Source organism: Rattus rattus, chromosome 18 (genome assembly GCF_011064425.1).
Source record: "Rattus rattus isolate New Zealand chromosome 18, Rrattus_CSIRO_v1, whole genome shotgun sequence".
In the NCBI taxonomy this organism is placed as follows: domain Eukaryota; kingdom Metazoa; phylum Chordata; class Mammalia; order Rodentia; family Muridae; genus Rattus; species Rattus rattus.
Genome location: NC_046171.1, coordinates 3,717,294 through 3,743,735, shown reverse-complemented (window position 1 = coordinate 3,743,735; position 26,442 = coordinate 3,717,294). Strand labels below are relative to the sequence as shown.

Genomic DNA, 26,442 nt, shown 5'->3' with positions numbered 1-26,442 from the left:
CTGGTCTATTTTCCAGTGGTAGAGATGAAGCGAGGCTCCTAGGACGGATGGTCCTCTGAGAGGGGAGCACCTGAGAGGATGTCAGGTGGGTGCCCATCTGAGAGGGTCAACTGCAAGTCATGTCCGTGTCTGATGGTCCTCTGATGCCAGTAGACCTTTATGCCATTTACCTGTGCTAGGCAACCTTAGTCTTCCATATTTGGGGTGTCATCCTAGATGCAGAAGTCTTGAAAGCAAGGCAGGCCACAGACAGGCTGGATGCGGTCCTCGTCCTCTTCTTGGGGTCACACTGGCTCTTGAAGTCGTCAGGTCACATCCCGGGTTAAACTCAGGTTTCAAGCTCAGGCCAGGGGATCTGGCTGGGTTTGCAAGAGTAAAGTGATAGAAGTAAAGCCACTGAGCTTAAAGTGACAACACATTTGGGGGAGGTTGAAAATGAGACGTGTACCTTAGTCTGGGATCGACAGGCTCTATGGTTAGAATTTTACTAAGAATTTCCAGTTTCTCTGTTTCTTTGTATATTGTTAAACTAGACATTTTAAAAAGAGAATATGAGGTCTGCCTTTATGCGTATACTGTTCCTTTGAAATTCAGTTCCTTATGAAAGGACAGTCTAGAAGCTCGTAGAGATTACTCGGAAAGAATGCTATGATGTTGCAGTTTGTTTTCGTCTGATACTGGTTTGTAGCAAGTTGAAAGTTGAAACAGTCTAGAGTCAGGCACGCCATGCAATGACTTAAATGGCCTCTTCACTCTTCACAGATTTTCATACTTCTTTTTTTGTCTTGTCTTGTTTTTCAAGACAGGGTTTCTCTGTGTAGCCCTGGCTGTCCTTGGAACTTGTTCTGTAGACCAGGCTGGCCTCAAACTAACAGAGATCCCCCTGCCTCTGTCTGTCTTCTGAGTGCTGAGATTAATATGTGTGCCCCCACGTTGGGCTTCGTACACATTTTTATTTTTCCTTTGTTGAGGATTTTTTTAAAGCTTTCTTAATGACTTGCTTCACAAAATGCAAGAAGAATATGATATTCATAAAGTAGATTTATTCTCAGAAGTTAAAATTGAGTATATTAAACATATATTTTAACACAGATATATGTAAAACCCAACATTGAAGAAAAACTAGCTCTAGTGTACAACATGCAATAGAATAGCATTTCTGTAAAATGTCTGTCTACCTTACACCTAGAGAGCACAGATAATGCAGTGTGAATGCATGGCCAACAGGGGGGACTCTCCAGTGTCACTGTAATGACTTTTATGACAAGGCCATACCAGGAAAAGCAGCACAGCCTTCTGACAGTGCACATGCGCAGCTATGGCAGATACCAACTTAGGTCTGGGTTACGGGCACGCGGCATTTGTCCTAGTCTTTGTTTTATTTTCAAATAGTATTGAAGACCATGCATATGTAAAAACAAGAGTAACAACAACAGAACCTTGTCGGTCCTGATGTAACGGCTCCTCTCTGTCCCCTCACTTGCACATGAGCAATCTTTTTTTTTTTTTTTTTTTTTTTTTTTTTTTTGGAGCTGGGGACCCAACCCAGGGCCTTGAGCTTGCTAGGGCAAGTGCTCTACCGCTGAGCTAAATCCCCAACCCTGTGCACATGAGCAATCTTGTCTGCCTTTCATTTGAGAAAAAAGTGGACCCACAAATTCTAGGAGGAAAACCTAAGATAACTTATTTTTATGCAGAGGTAGTGCGTTAGAGAGAGTGCGTTGTAAACCTGCACTTTCTACCCTTTTGTTGTTTGCACCTTTGCCTCTTGTACAGAATATCACAGCCCTGCAGAGAGCGCTGGCGTGACTGATCTTGTCAGCCCTCGTCTCAAAAGAGGTTGGAAACTTATATGTACTTTAACATTTTTAATTCACGATTTGTCGTGGTGTGTGTGTGTGTGTGTGTGTGTGTGTGTGTGTGTGTGTGTGTGAGCTTATTTCCTTAACATAATGTCCTTAAAGTTCAGTCACCTAGCATATGACAATACTCTTTTCCTTTCAGGGCTGTTGAATACCCCATTGTATGCAGGTTAACAGTTGTTATCCCTCAATAGCGCACCCCTCTGACCTGGCATTATGGATGGTTGTGAACTACCGTGTAGACTTGAGTCCTTTTCAGAAGGGATAAGTATCTTATCCAGCAAGAAACCACTCCAGCCTCTCTCGGTTCTCCTTCTTTAAAAGGTAGATGGTGCCTTTGATAATGTTTTTAGATTAGAAATGAACATATTTGGTGAAATCATTTGGTCTATCAAACAGCTAGGCAAGCTTTTCTTGTGCAGATAATTGTGGGCATCTTAACAAAAGCGACTACAGTAAAAATTCATTCCAGAGTCATTAACTAGCCCTTCTCATTCATAAGCCGGATTCGATCCTATTTCCCCTGTGCAGGACAAGGGCTGCAGGGCTTCACAGGCTGGCTAGCTAAGGACACTGTTGTAAGCTCACCATGAAGCTGTCGTCTAGTCCAACCTGGTGCACTGAACAGTATGTATGTTTGTGATAGTTATGCACGTGACAGGTCTCGATGGGTGCGATAGCTCACATTAAACACTTCTGCTGCCATTTTAATTCGAGTGAAGCAGGACTGAGGAACACTTTGTGTTAGTGTTCTGGTGTGACATGCCTCCTGTCTGAACTGAGTGGCATTGCTCTTTGGCTGTCTCACAGAGCCTGAGTGCTCTAGCCTCAGTTCACTCCTGACTCTCTCTCTCTCTCTCTCAGACACATTTTCTTTACCATGCTCTGTTTTAGTTTTCAGAGAGAAAGATGAATGGACTTTATCAGATTGATAAATTCAAGTTAGAGGAAATCGAGGATGTGCTCCATCCTCCTGCCCTGCTCGGCCTTTCCTGTTTGTACCATAGCAATGTTCACACAGAGCTGAGTCACCCTGATGGGAGCTTTGGGGCGTTATGTTTAGGAGATTTCCCTCCCTTTTGGTGGCATTGAAGATGCAAAGGTAATTACTCTTCCCTTTCTAGTCTGACCGCTTTAGATGAATATGATGCTATTTGTACTGAGACAGTTGAAGGATGGGGTTGTGCAGGGAGTTACACTCCTCAGCCTCCTCTGGTCATTCTGCCTGTCTAGCACTTGAGAGCACATTTGGATCTATTACTTAAGCCTGACACGTCCTGACTTAAAACCTATCCACTTCTATTTAGCTGATACTTCTTCGCCTGTGTTCTTTGGCTGGAAACATAAAGCGTGTTGGAGGTGGGGGTCAGTCCTCCATAACTATGGCCTCGTTAGAAAGTCTGATAGCCGTCTGATAACTCTGTGTGCTGTCTGCTCTGAGAGACAGTGGACTGTGTAGCCCTGGCCGGAGTGGAGGTGCTCCAAGGCCATTCCCATGGTCATCCTTGGTTCCTCTGCTTCCTCCACTTGAGTTCAGTTACGGGTATTAACGTGGCCATTTCAGATGCCTTTCTTCGTGAAATCACCTACATTAAAAGGTGAGATTTTGATATTTTTGATTTTCATGACTTGTTTCTAAAACAAAAGTAAAAAATTTTAAGCTTTATGGGCATGTGATTTACAGGTGCATGAGTGAGAACAATGACTTTTTTGTTTGTTTCTTTCTTTCAAGACAGGGTTTCTCTGTGTAATAGCCCTGGTCTTCCTCGACTTGGTTTGTAGACCAGGCTGACCTTGAACTCACAGATCCATCTGCCTCTGCCTCCCAAGTGCTGAAATTCAAAGTGGACACCACTACATCCAGCTTGACTTTCTCTTTTTAAATGAAGAAATCTTCAAAAGGAAAATTCACATGGCTTAGCAAGATTAAGAGAGGATTCTTCCTCAGAAATGCGTAGCATAGATGTCTGTCTGTCTAGTCTGGGTTCCTGCAGGGTTGGTGACTACTGAGCTTCCCAGAGTGTGAAGCAAAAGCAGTTGATGGTTTGACCATCGTATGAGCTCTTAACGTAGAAAGATAAGTAGTGAACAGTTGTTTTTAGAAACAGCCGGCAAATGGTGTGTTTCACGGGGCTGTTTGTACCACGGACCTGTCTGTGAAAGCTGCGGACTGGTGCTGAGGGCTGGAGAGCCCCTCTTTTCCCCATTAGCCAGCATCACTGTAAGCGCCCTATCTCTGGGGCAAGATTTAAGCTATCGGATGGCATTGGGTAGCAATGAGAGATCCTGAGAGTTCAGCCTGCACAGGACACAGTCACTTATCTGTACTATTGCCAGCAAGAGGAATTTGTCTGTGCTGCATACCACCAGTACCTCAAAGATGATTCCACCTGCCTTTTCCTCTCCCATTCAGTGTGCCCGATTCACGCTTGCAAACAAAGGATAGCACCCATGCATCAGTTTAACCAAATTTTACTTGTTTTTTTAATATTTAATTATTTATTTTATGTATACAATGTCACTGTCTTTCAGACACACCAGAAGCGGGCATCGGATCCCATCACAGATGGTTGTGAGCCACCATGCAGTTGCTGGGAATTGAACTCAGGACCTCTGGAAGAGCAGTCAGTGCTCTTAACCGCTGAGCCATCTCTCCAGCCCCCAAATTTTACTTGTTTTAAATGAAATCTGTATAAACTAGACTGAATTAGGTATAAGGTACTTAGTATCTAAAGACATCTGCTAACTTGTTTTCTCTTTCTAGTAAACTTCACACGTTTTAGTACATTCATTTCAGTCAACTGTAGCTTGAGTTGCAGACAGACATAACCAAAGTAAGGTGGACATAAGCTAAGACACACAGTTTACAATTAGAGTCAGATAATCAGTTGGAGATTTTTTTTTTTCGGGGCTGGGGACCGAACCCAGGATCTTGCGCTTCTTAGGCAAGCTCTCTACCACTGAGCCAAATCCCCAACCCCTTTTTGGTTCCTTTTTTTTTTTTTTTTTTTTTTTTTTTCCCGGAGCTGGGGACCGAACCCAGGGCCTTGCGCTTCCTAGGTGGCGCTCTACCACTGAGCCAAATCCCCAACCCCTCAGTTGGAGATTTTATAAGCTCTTTGTTCCCTGGAAACCATAGTCATTGCAAAGACACTTTTTTTTTTTTTAATTAACTGTGTTAAGGATTCTTTTTTAATATATAAAATTATTTATTGTCAATAAATTTTTATTTAAGGGGGGGTTGGTTTGATTCCTTTGCTGTCCATCCAGGTCATCTGAAAATAGCCCTTTCTCAAGGTCAGCCCTTTTTTATCTGTCCTTTGTTTAGAGACGCAGTCATTGGCCACTTCTAAGTTCATAGCCAGAAGATTTGAGGATTTCTTCAGTTAGCTTTAAAAACCTGTAAGATTGATCATAAGAAAATGTAAAATGGGGGCTGGGGATTTAGCTCAGCGGTAGAGCGCTTGCCTAGCGAGTGCAAGGCCCTGGGTTCGGTCCCCAGCTCCGGGAAAAAAAAGAAAAAGAAAAAAAAAAGTTAGAAAATGTAAAATGAATTTACATGTCTGCACTGGAGTGTAGTAGACAAATGTTGCAGGTCTCTGTCACCACTGTAACTTAATCTGCTGTCATGGAAGCAGCCACACTGACCAGTTCTGGACACTGACCAGCAACAGTGCCCATCCTTACGTGCAGCGAGGCCTAGCGAAGAGGCTTCTTGACAGAGCAAGTGTTGGTGTAGTGTGGTTGTGCACCCACCCACTCGGGCGCTTTAAGGTCCTAGTACAGTGCAGTGGCCCCACAGAAAGTTTAGATCCGAGGGAGCGAAAGTTCGATCACAGTCGCTGGCAGCGGCCTGATTTGAGACCTGACTGACTCCAAGCCCCATCTGGTTTCCGAAGGCTCCTTTTGTCTCGGGTCCTCTGAAAATAAGACAGCTCTCCTTCTCTCTTTGAGATGAAAGTGTGCCTCCATCTATGAACAGTGCTGTGTACAGTGTTCCTCAGGCTCAGTGCAGAGCTCCCGTGCACAGCCCTGTGCTGCTGCGGCGCTGGTGTTTGCCGCTCCTCTCAGCACCGTACTTCCTCCTGGCTTCATCCCCGGTCTGCACTGACTCTGCTGCTGTGTGTTCCGTTTTGAGATTGACACTGGTGACAGCGTTTCCGTCTTCCCTTTCCTCCCTCCCAACACTGCCTTAACCCCCTCCCTACTCCTCTGTACGTCAGTAGCTTCTGTCTTCATTGTTGTTCCTGTATGCATATGTATTTGTATATACACGTGTATTCTCAAATAGAAGCTGTTTGCTCAGTAAATGCTACTTCTACCTATGTTTTCTGGGCTGACTGCGGCACAGGGCATTTGGTGTGCTCCTCCCTGGTGAGGACTGGCCACTTTGGCAAGGTCATGGCTGTCCTCATTCTGATCCTTTGACTCTTAGAGCCTTCCTGCCCTCTCTCTCTTCCCGTGTTCACCGGGCCTCGGTATGAGTGAACTGTGGATGTGCCCTGGGGCTGGGCTGCACAGCTCTGCACATGGATTGCCTGTGCTTTTCTGTAGGGCCTGTGTCTGTTGTAAAGAGAAGTTTCCTTGATGAGGGGTGGAAACTGCTGCACTTGTCTGTGGTTCAAGGACAAGGGTTGCTGTTATAGACTTATGCTGGTTTAGAAAATTAGTGGTCATGCATTCTCCAAAAATCATGATTTCACTAGCACTGACTTTTCTAACCAATAAAATGTGAATGAGGAGCTCAGGCCATTTAAGACCAGAAATATTAAGAACCAAGGTGTGTCCCACTTGTTTCCCTTTCTTTTGACACCAGAGCATTCTGATCAGGACCAACCCCTTACCAGGCCCGAACTGCAGGATGCTCTGTCTGCCCTCAGTGGATCTATAAATGGCAAACCAGGAACCTCCATATTTTAGGGTCATTTGTTAATTTAGCTTAGAATGACTGCTGTAAGAACTTTGAAGTTCCTAGATACTCAGAATCTAGAGGACTTTTTTTTTTTTTTATTTACTATTAGTCTTTAAAGCGTGTTCATTACTACATTCTATATAGTTTGGATCGTGAACACTGAGTAGGAGTGCTGAGGGAATGAGAGACACAGGGAAGCTGTGTGCCCCCTCTAGTGGAGGGTACCTACTCCTGCCAGCTCTGGAACTTCAAGTTGGTTATTAGGTACAAGCACATGGGGAGGGACTAGCTAATGTCTGTAGGAGGTCTCTGTAGAGAGCAGTCGTAGGCTGAAACACCGATGTTTGTATGTTTATAAATATTCCTACTGCAACCAGAAGGCTTTTCTAACTTCCATCCTTACAGTGATCTGCTCAGAAGATAAGATGGTCATTCTCCTAGGAAAAGAATACCGACAGGAGTGTAGGGGTTTGCCTGGGGTCATAGGAAGAACCAGGCTTTGAGCTGTAGCAGGCCTGCTCCTAACGGGGAAGGCTGTGAGGTAGCAACTGTGTCCCAGTTTTCTTCACCACTGTAAGCACAGACGATAAAGCTGAGAAAACACAGGTTTTTCTTTTCTTGTGCCCGGGCCTCTCTGTAAGTTCCATGGTGTTCCTCATTGTTAGGTCATGACTTCCATAGACTGTGTTCTGTCACCTTGGTGCCACTGGCAGAACACAGTCGCCCCGATACTGTGGGAATCACCATAGCCTTCTCTGAACAAACCCCACTAGGTCTATATACACAGCAAAAATAAACAAAACAAAAAACTCATCACTCACTTCTAAAAACATGATTGTTAGCAAACATATCATCCTTTAAAACAGTTTCATTTGGTTTAAGTCGGAAGTTGGCCTGTTTATTTCTGAGGAGAAGCTGCTGCTTAAGGCATGCTATGCTTGCTCATATTGGAATAGTAATTTGTGCTGAATGTTTCACAAGTGTAAGTGAAAGTGCATCTCACAAGTGACCATCCCACTCCATGTGAGGTGCACACATAGTAACAGGCCCTCCATGAGACAGCGGTGAGGGAGGATGTGCAGGTGTGGGTGTCAGAAATGGCAGCTCGAATAAAGAGGTGCTGGTGAGCAGGTGCTGGGTTTCTGTTGCCTGCTACTACCACCACCCTCCCTCTCCCTGGGGGGCGTAGGGGCCCTCGGGAATTTCTTGTCACTTCTCCTGTCACTTCTGCATGGCCACATGAAGGGCTAAGCTCAGTGTGGTGGCATGTGTCTGTGCGTGGTTCCCACATGATCACTGCTGTTGAGTTCAAGCCTGCGTGTTGGGTTCTGAGGCAGCCTGCGTTGAGAACAAAGGCTTGGTACATAAGGACTGGAGACAGTTACAAACAATGTCAGAGAAAGAGGACTGGCCTTGCCGCTCCTGCTGACTTCCAAATGCTTTTCTAGTTCTTTATGGAGTACCTTGTGGTGCATTCGAAACCTTGGGCTGACCCAAAAAAAAAAATCTTTCCGGTTCCCACTTCTACGGCTCTTAGGTTCATACTACACTTGTGTCATTTAGGTGGTTAGTGACAGACACTAAGGGCTAAGGCTTTAGGGCTCAGTTCCAATGGCACCAGGACCAGTTATAAGAAAACAGAACTAATCTCTAGAGTGGGCGTCGGTCCTGAGGATGCACCTGGAGGCAGGCGCCCGCTTACTGTAACACAAGTGTCAAGTCAGCACTGCCTCAGATTTTAACCCGACTGTTACCTCACTAACTTTTCCAGTCTACACGTGGGTCTCTTGTTGAGGTGTATGTATGCATCCATATATTATCAAATACATATTTTTGAGACCAAATTAATGTCCTAACAGTCAAAATTTGTATTTTCAATTTTCTCCAATTGGTGCGTGTTGTGCTTTGGTCTGAGAGGTAAGCGTGTGTGCTGCGTGTTAGTTACTAATGGACTGCTGGTGTTTGCTGTGGTGTTAGATGCTAATTTATGCCTTGTGAATGAGAAGCCGTGCGGTCTGCACAGTAACTGCTGTGTAAGGAACAGGCTTTCCTAGACACCTGTGCTGCTTCGCACTCCGAGCAGTCTCTGCCTGGGTGAGGAGAGCTGGCCTGAGTAACCTCAGTGATGCACCAGATCATGAAGTAAGTTTAATTGCCAGTTATAACATACCTTGCCAGCTTCATACGCTGTTGACTGTGTTTTGAAAACAGTGTTTGAGAACCAGGCCTTCAGAGCCAGCCTAACACTGTCTCTGCCCTCCAGAGCAAGCTGGCGGCTTGGCGTTAGAATCTGCACACATTAGGAGGCAACTTCAGAGACTTGGGTCCTGCCAGGACCAGGTTTACCCTTACTGGACAGTTGGGAAGGCTTTTTTTTATGAGGTTTTGTTGCTGTCATTGTCTGTCTGTCTGTCTGTGTTCTAAGTACAGGAATAGGATGTAAAACGCAGGCGTTTGCTCAGTGACAGGGATGCTTAATGTTTGTACCGTGAGTAGGAGCATGCTGGCTTTTCACAGATACATTTTCTAACAATTTAAAACCCATTAGTTTCTAAGGAAATTAATACTTGTAAACTTTGTGTATTCACCAGGAAATAGAGAGTTAAACTCAACAACCCTAGGTCGGTTATTGTGTGGCGGGCATTGTGTTAGGGGCTGGGTCTGCTGGGTGTGAGGTGTTCATTTATCTGGGAGGCCAGAGGACCTCTGTACCCTGAGCTACATTTCCACCGTTCACGGCGACGTGAAGACTTCCCCAAGGAAGCGATGCTCGTGTGCCGTCTTGAAAGGGGAGTAGCGGGTACCAGTGTGGACCCCAGGTTTCTGTCACGGCACACCAGAGTTCTCTGTGTGGAGAAAGACGTGTTTGAAAAAGCAACAAAGGTGAGAGTGGCTTAAGCTGGGGAAAGGCAAGGAGGGTCAGTGGCCTAAGATGAAAGGGCAGCAGAAGCCATTTTCTACTGTTTATATGTGTGGTGTGAGGTTGTGTGGGACGAGCTGCACCACTAACCGTGTGCCAGGGTACACGTATGTACATAGGTTGGAGGACAGCTTTTAGGGGTCAGGTCTCCTTTTGCTGTGAATTCTGGAGCTCAGTCTGATCACCAAACTTCCACGGCAACAGTTTCCCTGCTGAGCCATCTCACTGTTTCTCCGGGAGTCTCTCTGGGGACTTCCCGCTGGTAAAGATCTGATTGTAGGCACCGCAGAGGAGCCTCGAGGGTTTGCGCACAGAACTGACATCAAAGTTTGGGTTTTAATGGGAGTTTTATTTCTTTGTTTCTTACAACCATTCTGATTGCTATGTGGAGAGTGGATTACAGTGACCCAAGAAAGGACACAAGGTTTCTGATGCGTTGCAGCTGATGGGACCTGCAGGTGAGATATTAGCACAGAGTGGTCCTAGGGAAGTGTGTGTCGGCCAGAGAGGGTCAGCTGCCGTGAGCGACGAGGCTGGTGGGTTTGAGTTGGAGTAGTGAGAGAGGGAGAACGAGGAGACATGATCCCCAGACGGTGTGTTCAGCTTCTAGGTGCATATTGTCGCCAGTTCCACGAAACAGCAGGAAGAGCAGAAAAGGGGTTTATTTTAGTTCTGAGGAAGTGAACGGGTGAACCTGCTCTGTCCTCTGTGGCTTGGTCCTGGAAACGTGACTGGAGCCATGTGGGAATGAATAGTGACAGTTGAAGAAACAACAGACAGACGTACAAAAAAGCTGGGGTTAGTGGGCTGTGCCTCCTCTGTAGAGGGCGGCACCTGCGCAACCTGGGCCCTCACTGACTTAGCCTTTTATTAAGTAGCCGCAGAGAAGGCGGATCCCTGTCTTGAGAGGAGAGCTTTGTGCGAAGCGGCCTTAGGTTGCAGTTGCCTGGGAGGAAGAACATTAGCCAACCTTTCTGGACGAGAAGAAGCCTCTGAGCCTATCCAGAGGAAGGCTTTGCCATTTTCATGGGTCAGCCAATGGGTTTTTGTGCCCATGTCAAAAATACATATCCACACCGGAGTCATCCATCCATCCACATCAGAGTGAGTGAGTGAGCGAGCGAGTCTCTGTCTGTCTCAGTCTCTCTGTCTGTCTCTCTCTCTGCTATGTTTAACTTGATCATCATGAGAAGATAAGAATCTTTCAGCTATTAACAAAGGCAGAAGAGAATATTCGTGAAAGAAGTTTAAATAGACCCAGCCGCGTTGAGCTCTCTTCCCTTTAAGCCGGGTGCATGATAACTGCATTGCAAGGTTCCCTAACTAAGTTTGTCGGTTCTTAACTCTTGCTTAAGCCGGTTCTTGCTTAGACCATTAGCTCAGGGTAACATCCAACACCTAGAATTTTATTAAGATTTTAATCGAAAGGCTAAAGTTTAGTTTATGATTCGACCGGCTCCTGCTCATAGTTTATAGCTTTTTAAAGTAAGCTACCTGGGTTGGTAGGGCTCTAGGCTGGGAGACGGGGAGGAAGCTGAGAACTCTCTTCTATTAAAGGAAGTTTTTATGCAGTGCTTTGAGTGAACCAAACTTTTGAGGTACAGGAAATGAACTTTTATTTGAAAGTGGGTTAAGACCAGACTGTGGCAACATTCTGGTTTTGTTTTTGTTTTGTGTTTTTTTCTTTCTTTTTTTTCTCCCCTGTAGCTAGCTGCCTGAAACGTGAAGTACTTTTGGTATGAAATGCCAAAGATGGGGCTGGAGAGATGGCTCAGTGGTTAGAGCACTGACTGCTCGTCCAGAGGTCCTGAGTTCAATTCCCAGCAACCACATGGTGGCTCACAATCATCTGTAAAGAGATCTGATGCCTCTACTCGTGTGCATGAAGACAGCTACAGTGTACTCATATACATAACATAAATGAAAGAAAGAAAGGAAGGAAAGAAGGAAGGCAGGCAGGTAGGCTGGCCAAGGAAAAGCTTCCAGTGGTAATGGAGAGTAGTTGGGAGTCTGTGTTGAAGGGCAGTTAGGGTTTGAAGACTGAAGACTGGATGTGGAAGTGTGGAGAACCCCTTCTGTACGCTTGACATTTCTGGTCCTTTAGTGGCCCTGTGCTGAGGGTGAGCCCAGCCGTGATTCAGAATAACTTGCAACCTGAGACCCAGCTTCAGCACAAACTTGCAGCTACCCGGCCCCACCATGTCCCATTCGGGTAGGGCAGTGAGTGGAGATGAGGAGCCACGCTTTGCTTGGTGTCCTTTATTGATCGCCCATTGACTTTATACCCAGTTTCAGTGTCTTCAGTGGTGATGTAGAAGCCTTGTCACCTCCCTGTGTAAATTGGAGTAATACAGTAAGTTTCTCATCTCTAGTGTTGAGGGAAATGGGAATTCATGGATTTTGCTCATTCGTGTGTTTAAATGCTAACCCGTAAGGAGTCCTCCTAAAGACTGAATTGTTGGCGTTCAGAGCATAATAGGTAGGCATTTTGTGTGTGATTTAATGGCAGCACTGTGTTTTAGGTTGATTTATTGTGTATGGGTCTTTGGCCTGCATGTTTATCTGTTTACCATGTGTGGGCCTACGGTACCCGCTGAGGCCAGAAGTGGTTGTTGATTCCATGGAACTGGAGTTACAGATGTTTGTGAGCTCCCATGTAGGTGTAGGACTTGAACTTAGTCCTTTGGAATTGTAACGAATGCTCTCAACTGCTCAGTCACTTCTTCCACCCTAGCTCTTTAGAGAGAGGTAGAGAGGGTAGTGATAGGGAAGGGAGGGAGGGTGGGTGGGAGGGAGGGTGGGTGGGAGGGAGGGGAGGATGAATCTAAGGCATTTAGACACTCGAGCAGTTGACATTTCTTGAGGCCCATTTTGTCTTTGTAAGCTGTAAAAGATGGATGGGTATAACCACGACTCCTTGCCTTAGTTTTTGGTTATGGTTATAAACTCAGAACTATCTTTTTCTGAGGCAATATATTATAGCTACTTTATTTAGCTCAGTTTATTTAGTTGACCATCTAACAAAAAAAGTTTCTAAAAAATTATGTAAAAAGATTAGTAAAAAGAATTGTAGGCAAATGCTAGCAGCAAACCACTGAACTGAGATCGGGTCCCAGTTGGAGGAATTAGAAGAAGGATTGAAGGAACTGAAAGGGTTTGCAACCCCATAAGAACAACAGTGCCAACCAACCAGAGCTTCCAGGGGCTAAACCACTACCCAAAGAGTACACACGGCAGACCCATGGCTCCAGCTGCATATGTAGCAGAGGGCAGCCTTGTTGAGCACCAATGGAAGGAAAAGCCCTTAGTCCTGCCAAGGTTGGACGCCTCTCCCCTCCCTCCCCCCGCCAGTGCCCAGTGTAAGGGAAACTGGGGTGATGGTGCAAGGGGGGTGGTTGGGGAGGGGGAGCCCCCTTATAGAAGAAGTTGAGGAGGATGGGATAGGGGATGTATGGCTGGGAGACCGGGAAAGGGAATAACATTCGAAATGTAAATAAAAATATCCAATAAAAAAAAGAATTATAGTGATGTTTTGACCTAGGCTTAAAATGGAGGAAGGGGCACAGGTTTGCTGAGCCTCCTTCCTGTCTCTGTCTCTGACCTGTTCAGGTTCCTCCTCCACCCTCCTAGCTTGGCTCATCGAGAGCATGCATTATGTGTAAGCTTAGCATTTTATTTTATTTTAAACTTTGGATTATCTCAGTGATTACTCAGCAGAGTGTTTCTGTTTTGCTAACTGACAAAAAGTATCCGGATTCTTATACATGGGTGTGGTGGGCGTGGGGACTCACAGGCTGTTGTAAAATAAGAATTTGACATTGTATATCATGTTTTTAAAAACAAGCCTTTCTTCCCACTTGATCTCCTTTCAGAAACTCATTCTGCTTAGATGGTGAGAATTGTGGGAGCGAATGTAACAATGACATTAATGTAACAATGGATTAGCTGATAGATTCATATTTTTAATGTACCATTAACATCCCCAGTAGAAAGCATGGAGAAGTGTCCTGATCTCCTCACGTGTGGTGATGGTCAACTTTGGAGAGTCTAGTTTTCCTACTTATTTTAGAAAAGTCAGTGTTGCAAACTTTCGTCCCTGATGAGAAGTAGCACTGTCTCTGGACCCTTGTCACCATTGCCTTCAGGAGGGGCTCTGGGACTCTAGAAGTCTCGCTGCTTCAGTCCTTCTCTCCGGGTATTGGTCAGAAAGTGGGTGCTGGATGAAATGGATGTGCCCAGGAGGCAGGCGTGGGGACAGCAGGGAAACTATGCTGACCTAGTGGGACACATCAATTCCAGTTTCTGTGCCTGAATAAGTTGGTTTCTATCTGTCTCAAGGAGTTGAGGCTGTACTAGATTATTCCATGACTGTGTGGGCCTCGTAACATTTCCTGTTGTGTGGTACATGGTTGTGGAAAAAGACACTAATCTTCGACATAGGTATACTAATGAGATGATATAAAATTTTTATATTTTATCTTATAAAATGTAAAGGGCATTTTATTCTATTTATATAACATTTTCTTGATAATTATATAATATTGAGATAAATAAATCATTTTTAGGAAAAATACACAGGAAAGAAACAGCACAGGAATGGGTGGGTTTGACCTGTAGGCTCCTCCCTGACTGGTCCAGCACTTCCCATCCGTGCCTTCCCTGTGCCGGGGGCAGGAGCTGTGTTGTCAGCTCGAATTGCTCTACTCAACAGTAAAACCTGGAGTTTTCTCTACAGACTAAATGGTGGTGTTATGCTTCAGTGCTTTCCTGAGGAACTTAAGAAATAAGAGACTGCTAATTAGAAAACCAGCCTTCTTGTATTTATGTCTCTTGTAAATGAAATGCAGCTCATTTCCTTCGCTGTTGAGGTCATTTCTTTCATATCCCTCCTCATTGCTGATGATGTACACACACGCACCGGTTCCTGCTGTTTCCCCTCTGACCTCTCACCTATTGGTGTCAATCTCCCTCTCCTTTTTCTACTGATTTCTCTTGAAGAACATCTTTGGGTTTTCAAAGTTAAGTGTTAAAGTCAGTGTCTGTCCTCATCTGAACCACAAAGGGTGCTAATATAGAACTTGAAAGTTTAAAACTTTGTCTACCAATCATGCATGTGGTTGTGTTCTTGTCTGTAGTCAGTGACTCTCTTCTGTGCTCTTGCTCAGTTGCCCACAGCAGCCTTCCTCGCTGTCTCGTAACTGTGACACTGACATTAGTGTTTTCCAGGGACTGCTCTGACTGTTCTTACCTCCTTCTTTTTCCTCTAGATTTTCAAAAGAAACAACCAGATGATGATTCCACCCCAAGTACAAGTAACAGCCAATCAGATTTGTTTTCTGAAGAGACCACCAGTGACAACAGCAATACCTCCGTAACCACGCCAACTCTTAGTCCCAGCCAGCAGTCGCTCCCGACAGAACTGAATGTAACTTCACCGAGTGAAGAGGAATGTAAGTCTGTAGCATGAGAGGCATAGCACACAGGGAGGTCATCCTCAGTGCCTTGGTCATGAAGGCTTAACCTCAGGTTGTTTCAGACAAGTGTGTGGGTGTGCAGTGCTGTGCTTAGCAAGTCAGAGAGTAAGTGCAGCCACTCCAGAGACCGGGAGGTCTTCTCAGGACTAGCCCTCTGTTCCTGTGTGAGAGCATGACGTTTGTGGACCAGTCTGCACCAGCGGCTGTCAGCGCTGGCTTCACATTAGAATCCATTCGGGATATTTAAAGAAATGCTTTTTATTACATTTTTGAGTATTTGTGGGTGTAGGTACACTTGTCGTGGTTCATGTAGAGGGCAGAGAGAGGACAGCGTGCAGGGGTCAGTTCTGTGCTTCTGCCATGTGGGTTCCAGGGATGGAGGTCATCAGGCTTGGTGACAAGCGCCTTTACCCACTGAGATACCTCACCAGCACTCCGCTGAGGATTTAACAATCAGTTTTTATTATCGTCCCTGAGCCTAATTTAACTTGCTCAAAGAGAAGGAAGCCCAAAGACTTAGCTCTTAAAGTTTATAGAGAATTCTAATGTACACCAAACATTTCGAATCACCGGTCTTGGGAACTTAAACCCGATCTAGAACTTAGATTGAACTCTTGCCTCTGCTAACTGGCCTTGACTAAGTTTTAACTTAGGTTATAAAAACACAAACTATATGAAGAAAGGAGATACTTTTTTATTCTTGTTTAATATTTTAGTGTGTCTGCGTGCGTGCGTGCGTGTGTGTGTGATGAATATGAGGATGTAGGGGTATAAGTGAGTAGGCAGGTACCTCTCTCTCCTGTTAGGCTGGGCTGGGGAATTGAACCCGGTTAGTCAAGCCTGTGTTTAAGTACCTCTATTCATTGAGCCATACCACTGGTCCTCTTGTTATTCTTAGATGTGATATGTAACCTTTATAATGCTACAACTATTTCTTTTGGGACACAATGAAACTCATAGTATTTGTTCAAAATGAGGAAGATATTATGACATAATAGTTTTTGCCTCTCATGCTTTTCTTAAGTTTCGAATTTAGTGTTTCAAGCTTAATGGATATTTAGAAATGTAATAGTTTAGGCTATCCAGTCTACTAATTTGGGAAGGGTAGCAGGGAAAAAAAATTTATTTAAATGCTTTCATGTGTTACTGAATTCAGTTATTGAGAATATAAAGCAAAGGAGGTAATTTAAAAAGCTTATTGTTGAGTGGGGACATTTAATATATTTGTTATTTTAAATCAATAGGAGTGAATAGTCCTCTTCTTCATCTTCAAGTAAAGCAGTGTCGGGAGACCTAGAATGTGGCTAAGATCTTAAATCGCACAGGACAGCTCTACACCAGAAGTGATCATCCCAGTGCTGTCAGGATGCCGGGGTTAGAAACCTGACACACAGCTGTGTGCACTTACGTTAGTAGGCCAGCCTTTATAGGAATGCCATTGAGAGGCACTGGCTCACTCTGACATGACACCGAAGGCAGGATGTCGTAAAGAGACACTTTAACATGGGGCTGGTTATTCCTTCAGGGCCATTCATGAGGAATGAAGTTGGAAATGTTGCTTAATGTCCAGCCAAGCCACTGGGACTTGAAATGATAGCTATGGCTCTAACGAAGAGAAAGTGTCACTGTTCTTTTGAAGAAGCAGTCTGACAGTATTGAGAACAGGGATAGCTTTTGACATTCTAGAAGGGGAGATTTGAATATTACAACTTGTTTAATGGAACTAGGAAGGGTGTGAAAATCATCTCAGAAGAGACGAAGAATGTTAACGGTATGTCAAGGAAGTGGATAGTTGTACTTCCTCCCTTCTGGTTTGGACGGCCTGTCCTTCTCTTGCACAGTTGCTTTGGCTAGGGCTTCTGGCCTTCTTGTCTATTTTCAGATGCTAGGGAAATGGGCCCCACTTCCCCACTGGTTGTGGTGCTGTGTGTGTGCACATACGACCTTGATTGTGTTGTCATACAGTCTTCTCTGTATGTGCTCTTCATCAGAGCTTTCATTGTGAGAAGTGTTTATCTTCCTTTGTTTGTATTTTGAGAGTCTCGTTCTCTAACCGAGCTGGTCTGAAGCTCACAGCAGTCCTGCATCAGCCCCCTGAGAGCTGGCGTTGCAGGGGAGAGCCACGGTGCTGGATAGGACGTTGAAGTTTCCTATCTTTGTCTGTCTGCTGCTGTTCTTTCTGCTGGTGTGGTACACAGACGCACTGGCTTCCCGGTTGTGAACCATCCTGTGTCTGTCTGGAAGCTGGGTCCTGGTCATGGGTCATGGTTTGTATTAAGATTTGTTGTTTTTTTTGTTTTTGTTTTTTTTTTTTAATCAGAGATAGTAATCTTCCTTTTGTGCACGTGTCCTTGTCTGTTTGGGTGTTGAGGTAATATGGTCTTATATATGAGTTTGAGAGACTTCTTCTTTAAGTTTTTGGAGTGGGTTACAATGTTTGGTGTAACCTTTAGAGGTTTGGTAGACTGCACAGCGATGTCTTCCATTTCTTTTCTGCTACTAAGTTTTGCTGGCTAATCGTAGTCAGTTTAGATGTTCTGTTTTCATGGTTAATGGAGGATTTTACCATCTTTTGGATGTCCAGATTGTGGGTGAATAGTCATTTGTAATATTTGAACTATTGTAATATAGTTCCAGATGATTCTTTCTATTTCTGCGCCATCATTTTATTGTCTCTGATTTTATTTATTTGACCCTAATTTTCCCCCTTATTTTTACTATTGTTGATTTTTTTTTTTTAAACATTGTTGTGCTTCTCCTTCCCCAACCCCCTAGGTCCTAATTTTGTTTGTTTCTGCTTTGGTTCTCCCTTTCCTTAATAATTTCCTGATAGGTATTTTTGCTTTTCTTGCTCCTTAAGTTATCTTTTTAAGTCTCTTGTTACAATCAAATTTCTTTCCTTTGGGTTTTGTTCTGCTGTGTGACAGGGTCTCGTCTTGTTGCTGTCCTTAGTTTGTGTCACCTGACACATGCTACAGTTACTGACAGGAGGGAGCCTCCATGGAGAAAACGGCTGCATGAGGTTCAGCTGAGGGCACTTTGCTAATAGTGATTGATGGGGGAGGGCTCAGCTCCTTGTGGTGCTGTCCCTGGGCTGCTGGGCCTGGGTTCTGTAAGAGAGCAGGCTGAGCAAGCCATGGGAGGCAGGGCAGTAAGCAGCACCCTCCATGGCCTCTGCATCAGCTCCTGCTTGCAGGTTCCTGCCCCACTTGAGTTCCTGTCCCAGTTTCCTTTAATAATGGACGACAATTTGGAAGAGTAAGCCAAATGACCCCTTCATCCAGTTTGCTTTTGATCATGGTGTTTTGTTTACCTCAGCACTAATCCTAAACAAGACAAGTTGCCCAAGCTGGTGTCCGACTCCTGGAATTTCCTTTAGCATGTGGCATTAATTCCCAAATGATGTTATGAGGACATCAGTTTTTGTTCTGAAATTTTGGCTAAGATGTCCTTCGCTTTCTTGAAAACTGGTTTCCAGTGATGCTGTGCACACCAGAGATTAAAAAATGGAGGTTGGGGGTGTGGTGTGTATTTGCAGTTAGAAGTAAGTCATCATTTCTAGGTTGTAATGCCTTTTAACATGTCCCATTGTTGGCTCTGGCAAAGTCTGAACTGCTGTCTGCAAAGTGAATATCACTGCCACCAAGTAGATAAGCTTTTTATTTGATTTTCCAATTAAATTTCTAGTAATCTGTAAAGGGAGCCCGTTTGCCCCTTTTCAGATGGCTTCTGTAGCAGGGCAGATATTGGGCATACCAGGCTGGCAGCTTCCAGTAAAGTGTTTGGAAAATATTACCTATTAAAAATAGTTTATGGTTTCCTGCTGGGCTGGCTTTAAGTGAAATATGGAGGGGCGATTTATTTACAGTTCTCTCTGTATTTGCCTCTTTCTTCCCTTTTCTCTAATGAAGCTCGAAACATCAAGCCGTTTATCAGAGATAATTATACAACAGATGGAGCTTTTCTGATATATAATGGTCTCAAAGTGGAAGATTCTCTCCCGTAATAAAGAAAAGCCCAAACTTTAAATGTCTCGTGATTTTAATTTAAAGTTTTTTCTCTGGTACATTTATTTATTAATTCTAAACCTGGTTCTGCAGAGCACGCTGCCTTCACTGGCCTTGTTCTGATCGACTGCTAGTTCGCAGTGCCGTGTGGGGTGTCCCTTATGTGCTTTGTTGTCAGATAGCTGTCATTCAGGGATGGTTGTTTATGGTCTGTGTGCAGGACTTGAGTGTTTGCCTATTCAAACTGTTTCTGCTCTGCCTTGTTGAGGTCCCTGCAGTGTAATTTGACCTTTAACCTGTCAAAAATAACCTGTTAAAGCACAAGCACCGTCTGCAAGGGCCTCACCTGCTGCCTCAACCTCAGATCCTGCCTTCAGGCAGTCACAGGAAACAGGACCGCACTTTCGGATTTTAGGTTAAGAGAAGTGACGCATTTGCCTAGTCATGTTCTTTGCTTATTTAGGCTCCCCCAACCCCCTTGCTCGTGTAGCGATGCCTCATGTACTCTGATAATAAGTCTTTGTTAAATACAGTAACGGGAAGTTGTACAAGTGAACAACTCTCGCATCTCCTATTTTGTGTTGTCCTTCCTTTCCTACCGGACTGTGCATGTGCTGCCTGCCCGCTCACACCATAGCCTGTGTGTGTGCTGCCTGCCCGCTCACACCATAGCCTGTGTGTGTGCTGCCTGCCCGCTCACACCATAGCCTGTGTGTGTGCTGCCTGCCCGCTCACACCATAGCCTGTGTGTGTGCTGCCTGCCCGCTCACACCATAGCCTGTGTGTGTGCTGCCTGCCCGCTCACACCATAGCCTGTGTGTGTGCTGCCTGCCCGCTCACACCATAGCCTGTGTGTGTGCTGCCTGCCCGCTCACACCTTAGTCTGTGTGTGTGTGTGCTGCCTGCCCGTTCACACCATAGCCTGTGTGTGTGCTGCCTGTCTGCTCACACCATAGCCTGTGTGTGTGCTGCCTGTCTGCTCACACCATAGCCTGTGTGTGTGCTGGCTGCCCGCTCACACCATAGCCTGTGTGTGTGCTGCCTGCCCGCTCACACCATAGCCTGTGTGTGTGCTGCCTGTCTGCTCACACCATAGCCTGTGTGTGTGCTGCCTGTCTGCTCACACCATAGCCTGTGTGTGTGCTGGCTGCCCGCTCACACCATAGCCTGTGTGTGTGCTGGCTGCCCGCTCACACTGTAGGCTTGGCCATCAGGCTGACTGCTATGGTTTGCAGTGTTTAGGCCAAATAGCCATTAGTGTATTTATCAACAGCCCTTAAGTTTTTTATGCCAGTATTATTTATGTTAATCCCTTAGTGGGCATAATTTATGAATTAACCTTTATTGTAAATATGGATAGGATACAGAATTTGATACTGCCTGCAGTTCCAAGTATCTTTTGGGGAACATTAAAGGATAGCCCCTACAAATTAGAGGGACTATTAGAATATGGTCCATTTTATCCAGGTTTCTAAATTATTCAGAAAAAAATTATACATTATTGGTAATGTTAAAAAATTTCTTCCACTAATGGTATTTTAAAATATATTATTACAAGCATACAAACTAAAATCGACTAGTGTGTATATCTGTGTCTCTGTGTGTGTGTCTGTGCACTCATGTGTGGTGTGTTTGCATGATGTGTAGGCTAATATGTATATGTGGGCACATGGTGGGGTGTGTGGTGCATGTGGAGGCTCCAGATTGCCATCAGTGTCACTTCAGTTGTCCTGTGTCTTTATTTGTTCCGAGTCATGGATCCAGGCTCACCTACTCTGCTAGTCCTGCTCGCTGACTTGATCCAGGACTGCCTCTGCCTCTGTGCGATGGCGATAGGCAGTCTCGCCAACCCAGATTGTAGCTGGGTGCTGGGGTCTAAACTCTGGTTCTCATGCTTACACAGCAAGTATGTTTACTCACTAACCCAGCCATCTCCCCAGCCCTAATTTTTTAGCAATAAATTTAATTTTTAACAATTTATTTATTTATTTGCCAAATGCTGCTCCCTCTACTAGTCTCTTTCTTACAGAATCCCTTGCTCTCATTCCCCCCTAAATTTTGAGTTCCCTGCAGTTTATAGTTCCTAATTTACCTCTATGATCAATATGTAGTTAACTGGAGAAATGTTAAATCTGGGAGGTTGCTATCGGCACTCTTTTTATAGGATTATATCCACAATCTCTCCTTGCTTCTGCTGTTTTCCCAGTACAAAACAACCTGCCAGGGGAGTGTGCCAGTGGCAGTGACGTCAGAGAGGGGATTCTCTCACCAACTCCCTGCTTGCACTGCGGCAACCAGATTATTTTTTAAGTAATACTTTTATTCTTTGAAAATGACATGCACACATGCAGTGCATTTTGCCGTATCTATTTCTCGTTTTCTCCCCTTCCCAGATCCTCCCCCACATCGTCCTCCCAGATTCTTAACCTTGTGTCAGATGGCCTCCCAGACCAGCCCCTCGTGTGCAAACCTGCCTGCTTGTCAACCAAACTGAAGCTTTGCTTGCCCAGAATTCACCCGGCACTCACAGAGCCATTCCACGCCTGCTTCCTGTGGCTCAGCTCAGAATCCTTTCATTCACCCTGACTGTTCCCATTACGGAACTCCTAGACCACTTACCTGTGACACTCATTCCCAAATTGTCTTTTATTGTTACCTTTTAGATGGGTTCTCATCGCTCTCCCAGCTTAGAGTCCAGGCTCCAAAGAGGCAAAGACTCTGCTTCACTCAGTCCTCCTCAGCTTCAGAGCACCCAGCATGGTGCTGTGCGGGCAGTGTTCAGCCAGTTCTTACGTCAGTGTGCAGAGATGCTTTACTGGATATTTGTGTGCTCTTCAGAACTACTTCATATGGCCAGGCAGTGGGGCGCACCTTTAATCCCAGCATTCAGAGGCAGGAAGAGATACTGTCTGTGTTTTGATACATGAACGATCTCATTGCTTGAATTTTCAGTAGCTCCTATTTAAGTTATTAATAATATAAATACATTTAATGTTTAATGGTAGAATTCAGTAATCTCAAGGCATAAACATTTTGAAGTTTGCGTGTGTCCTTGTGACAGTTCATCATTTTGAAGCGACAATTGTCTTTGTGTGCCTGTCTCACCCTGGGTGGGTAGCCATCTGCCTCTTGTCAAGTTTCTATCCAGGGTCTTAATTTTATCTTCTGAATTTCCCCTTTAACTTTCTTTTCTGCAAGAGAGAAGACTAGAGAACTTCTATTGTTTACTGTCCAGGCTCTCTAAGGCCTGAAACACAATGCGTTTGTTTCTGTAGCTTTCCCTGACGGCTGTAGTTTGTCCACTCACTGCTGATCTGACGTGGTTTTGAAGTGATCTTGTCAGAGAGGGATTCAGGAGATACCTTATTAGATTAATACTCTGTACTGGTCTGAAGGGAAAGGCCACGGTGAACATGTCATGTCACCACCCAGCCTCTGCAGCTGTCGTGTCTTTGGTGTAGGTACAGGAAACAGGTGACACTGATGACCTTAAACTAAACCCATGCTTTGTTTATGACACAATGTTTGGCTGAAAAGTCATTAAGAGAGGCATCCACTTGATGTGCTAGAAGTCATCATTTTAACTTTGCAGAAATATATTTTCCGTTTATTCAATTTTCTGAAAACTCAGAACTACCAGGGCCAAAACCAAAACAAAAGAAAACAAACCGTCTACCTTTATACTCGACATTCGGCTCCTCCACTGTTCCAAAGCCCCTTCACATTTCCATCGCTAGAGGTGCCACTCTAGAGAAGGGCTTGCAAAATTTCAGAATATCCAGTACAACCCTTTGACTACATGATTCAAATTGTGACATCCCAGTCACTCAGGCAAAGAGGAATTCCCTAAGACCTGGCAGTGTGGACCGTGTGCAGCGGGGCCTTTCACACAGGGACACTCTGCAGTGTGAGGGACTGAGTGAGCATCGAGGAGAGAAGACTTTTTTTGTCCCTGGCTCCTCTTAAAACTGCACGGCAGCCCCTGAGTCTGGATAGATGTCATTTCATTCTTCCCGAGGCCTCTTACTTAGAGTACACACAAGTCCTTTTCTGAGGTGGGCAGCTCTTTGCAGTTCCCATTGCAGATAAGATTCATGGGAATGGGGCTGGAGAGATGGCTCAGCGGTTAAGAGCACTGATTGCTCTTCCAGAGGTCCTGAGTTCAATTCCCAGCAACCACATGGTGGCTCACAACCATCTGTAAGGAGATCCGATGCCCTCTCCTGGTGTGTCTGAAGACTGCTACAGTGCACTTATATATAATAAATGAATAAATCTTTAAAAAAAAAAAAGATTCATGGGAATGGTCTTGATACTTTCGTTTTTATTTTATTTATTTTGTTATGTTTTCGAGTGTCTTGCCTGTATGCGTGCATGTGCACCATGTGCCTGCAGTGTTCATGGAGGCCAAAGAAGGCATCAGACCCATCCCACCCTACCTCCCCGCCCCCTGCCAGTACTCGGGTTAACAGTTGTGAGGGCCACTATGTAGGTTCTGGGAACGAAACCCAGGTCCTCTCCAAGAGCAGTGAGGGCTCAGTGCTGAGTGTCTGCATCAGTGTTAGAAAGTCAGATGGTGTCGGATGATAGAGGTGCAAATAATCACGTCCCATTCGGGCCTGAGGTAAGCCTGTAAGTCCTCAGAATCAAAGCCTAAAGTACACGGGCGACAGCCCCTGATTCCATATCCACATTAAACGTACTTCATTTTGAGGCAACAAAAGCAGTGTCTAAAATTAGGGGAAAAAATTTTAAACTTTCCTCAAAGGGGTTTTGGTTTTGACCCCCACATAACCTTCCTTGCTTCTTGTTCTGAGGTCTCGTCACATTCTCATCTGAACAACTGAGCCTGCACACAGTTAGCTGCTCTCCTAGAATGAGGCGAGTTTCAGGAAACACTGCAGTCTTTGTAGGGAACGGCAGAACCAGACTGTGCTGGTTGAGATCGGTGGTTAGCGTTCACATCAGCTTTCTCCCCTTCCGCGTGCACACACTTTCAGAATGGATGAGTCTCTGCCGAGGTGACGTGAAGGCTTGGCTTGGAAGGAGGGTAGGAGACCTTGAAGACCGAGCAGCGTGAGCGGTTCACTGTGGTGTCCCGTGAAGTTGTACGGTAGCACAGTGTCAGCGCCTCTGCCTTAGGACACCGCAGCCGGTGTGCTGCAAAGCTTGAATGCTGCCTTTTATAGGTTGTGTTTCACAAAAGTACTTTTGTATTAAGATGTAACTTTTTGAGTTAAGTGAAATGTTAACGTCTTTGTGTGTTTAAATTTTAGGTAAGTTCTTGGTCAATAGAGTACGTGTAAGCCAAGTGTGGTCACTTTAGACATAAACAGATCACTTGAGGACCGAGGCTTCGGAGCTTTCATGTTGGATTAACATGTAAATGTGGTTACAAAGCATGGCAGTTCTGGGTACTCAGTGGCGTGGCCTGGACTGTTTTATCGGATATAGCATGGTTTTGAACACTCATGAGCTAGGCGGCTTAGACCTCCTCTACCCTTGAAGCTCCTGACCTCAGTGCTTAGAGGCCAGCAGCGAGCATGGCCCCAGTGCTCTGGAAGGATCCATGAGTCCGGGTGTGGAGAGCACTCCTGACCTGGCTCTTAGTTTATGGTGCTGCTTTATGGGAAGAAGATGTGGGAAAATTTCATCTGCAGTGAGCAGTGTTTGTGGAACTGTCCAGTCACTCATTAAATGTTCCCGTGTTTTTCGTCAGCAGTGCTGTTCAGACTCAGTGATGTAGATAGATTAGGCACACCCTTCTGATTATAGTGACTTTTGAATTGCAGCTGAGGGTGACGGGGACTGAGGGGCTGTCTTTCTGAAAGGGTGACTTGTCTCTTCTGCAGCCAGGGCTTCCCCTGCTTGTCCTCGCTGTCAGTGCTTTGCTGTTTAAAGTCACCACATTTGTGTTGCAGGCTTTCAGAGAAGGGACTTCTTTATCACTCAGGAAATAGAGTATGTGAATATTTGTATAGGTTTCTGTTTTCGGCATGACCACAGCAATATCGAGTTTACGTTTGCATTGCTCAGTCTCCTCTGAAAAGCTCCATCAGCAAACTGGCTGTGTGACTGCTGGGTCTGTCTGAGGTCACCGTTAGAGTGGAGAAGCGAGAGCTTCTGGAAAGTAAACAGTGTGCGGATCATGATGGAGTGAGATTGACCAGCTGGTTAGAAACGGATGCTACGCTTCTAATAAGCCCACAGTGCCTTTCGTTGGGAATTAATTAGATACTGTTATGTAAATGTCATGTTAATTAAGCAAGAAAATTGAAGTGTTATAAATCTGCTCAAAGAGTGGATATTTTTGTGTATTAATGTTTTGCAGTTACCTTGGAAGGGCTGATAGTGGAATATTGGATTATTGAGCTTCTGGCCATTTTAGCTGACTGACTTCTTGACAGTCCATTTTTTTTAATTGATGTGCTTTAGCACATGATTTAACTACAGGCGATGAAAGCTGGTGGGACCAGGAGCCAAAAATAACCAGCCGTGGTAGCTGTTTCAACAGAACATTTTAGAGGACATTGTTGGTCTCTACTTGGAGATAAAGGAGAAATGCTGTTTTCCATGTTGGTTTTGCCTTGGGTTTTGAGTGCCGGAAGTGAGCGTTGCTTGTCCGTGGTGGCTGTGGGCTGAGCCTGTGCTTCCTACTCCTTGTAGTCACGGTTGTCTGGTGACCTGTGGCGCTAACTGCACTCTGAAGTATCTTGAGCATGGCTGTTTTACGTATCCAACAACTCTAGGAGACTGAAATTTCCAGAATTTTGCTATTTCACTTTGGAATGTGAGTGTTGACAGTTAATGGCATACTTTTTTATAGTCCTGATTTTTACAGTTAGAGCAGTAGTTCTCAACCTGTGGGTCAAGACTCCTTTGAGGGTCGAATGACCCTTTTACCAGGATTGCCAAAGACCATCAGGAAACACATGTTTATATTATAGTTCATAGCAGTGGCAAAAGTGTAGTTATGAAGTAGCAATGAAAATAATGTTACGGTTGGGGTCACCACCACAGGAGGAACTGTAATAAAGGGTGGCAGCACTAGGAAGGGCAGGGGCCCCAGGCTACAGTGAGTGAGTGTACATTAGCTGCATCTCAAAGAACTGAGATCAGTACTTCACAGGAGAAGACCACTGCTCTGTTGGGTATGCTGTGAAATGTCTCTGCTTATTGGGAACACTGAAGTTACCATTTCATAGTGTTCTTGATACGTCACATTCGGTCCTGCATTCCATGTGACACCTTTAATATCAGCATAGAG

General features: G+C 44.9%; 1 protein-coding gene across 1 annotated transcript in view; it reads left to right on the top strand.

Annotated features, from left to right (window-relative positions):
- Positions 1 to 26,442, top strand: part of Zfand3 (zinc finger AN1-type containing 3) — a 191,290-nt gene that overhangs the window by 111,884 nt on the left and 52,964 nt on the right. The window contains exon 3 of the mRNA XM_032888523.1: positions 14,962 to 15,144. Coding sequence (XP_032744414.1) covers positions 14,962 to 15,144 — 183 coding nt within the window. The remainder of the gene's footprint in view (positions 1 to 14,961; positions 15,145 to 26,442) is intronic.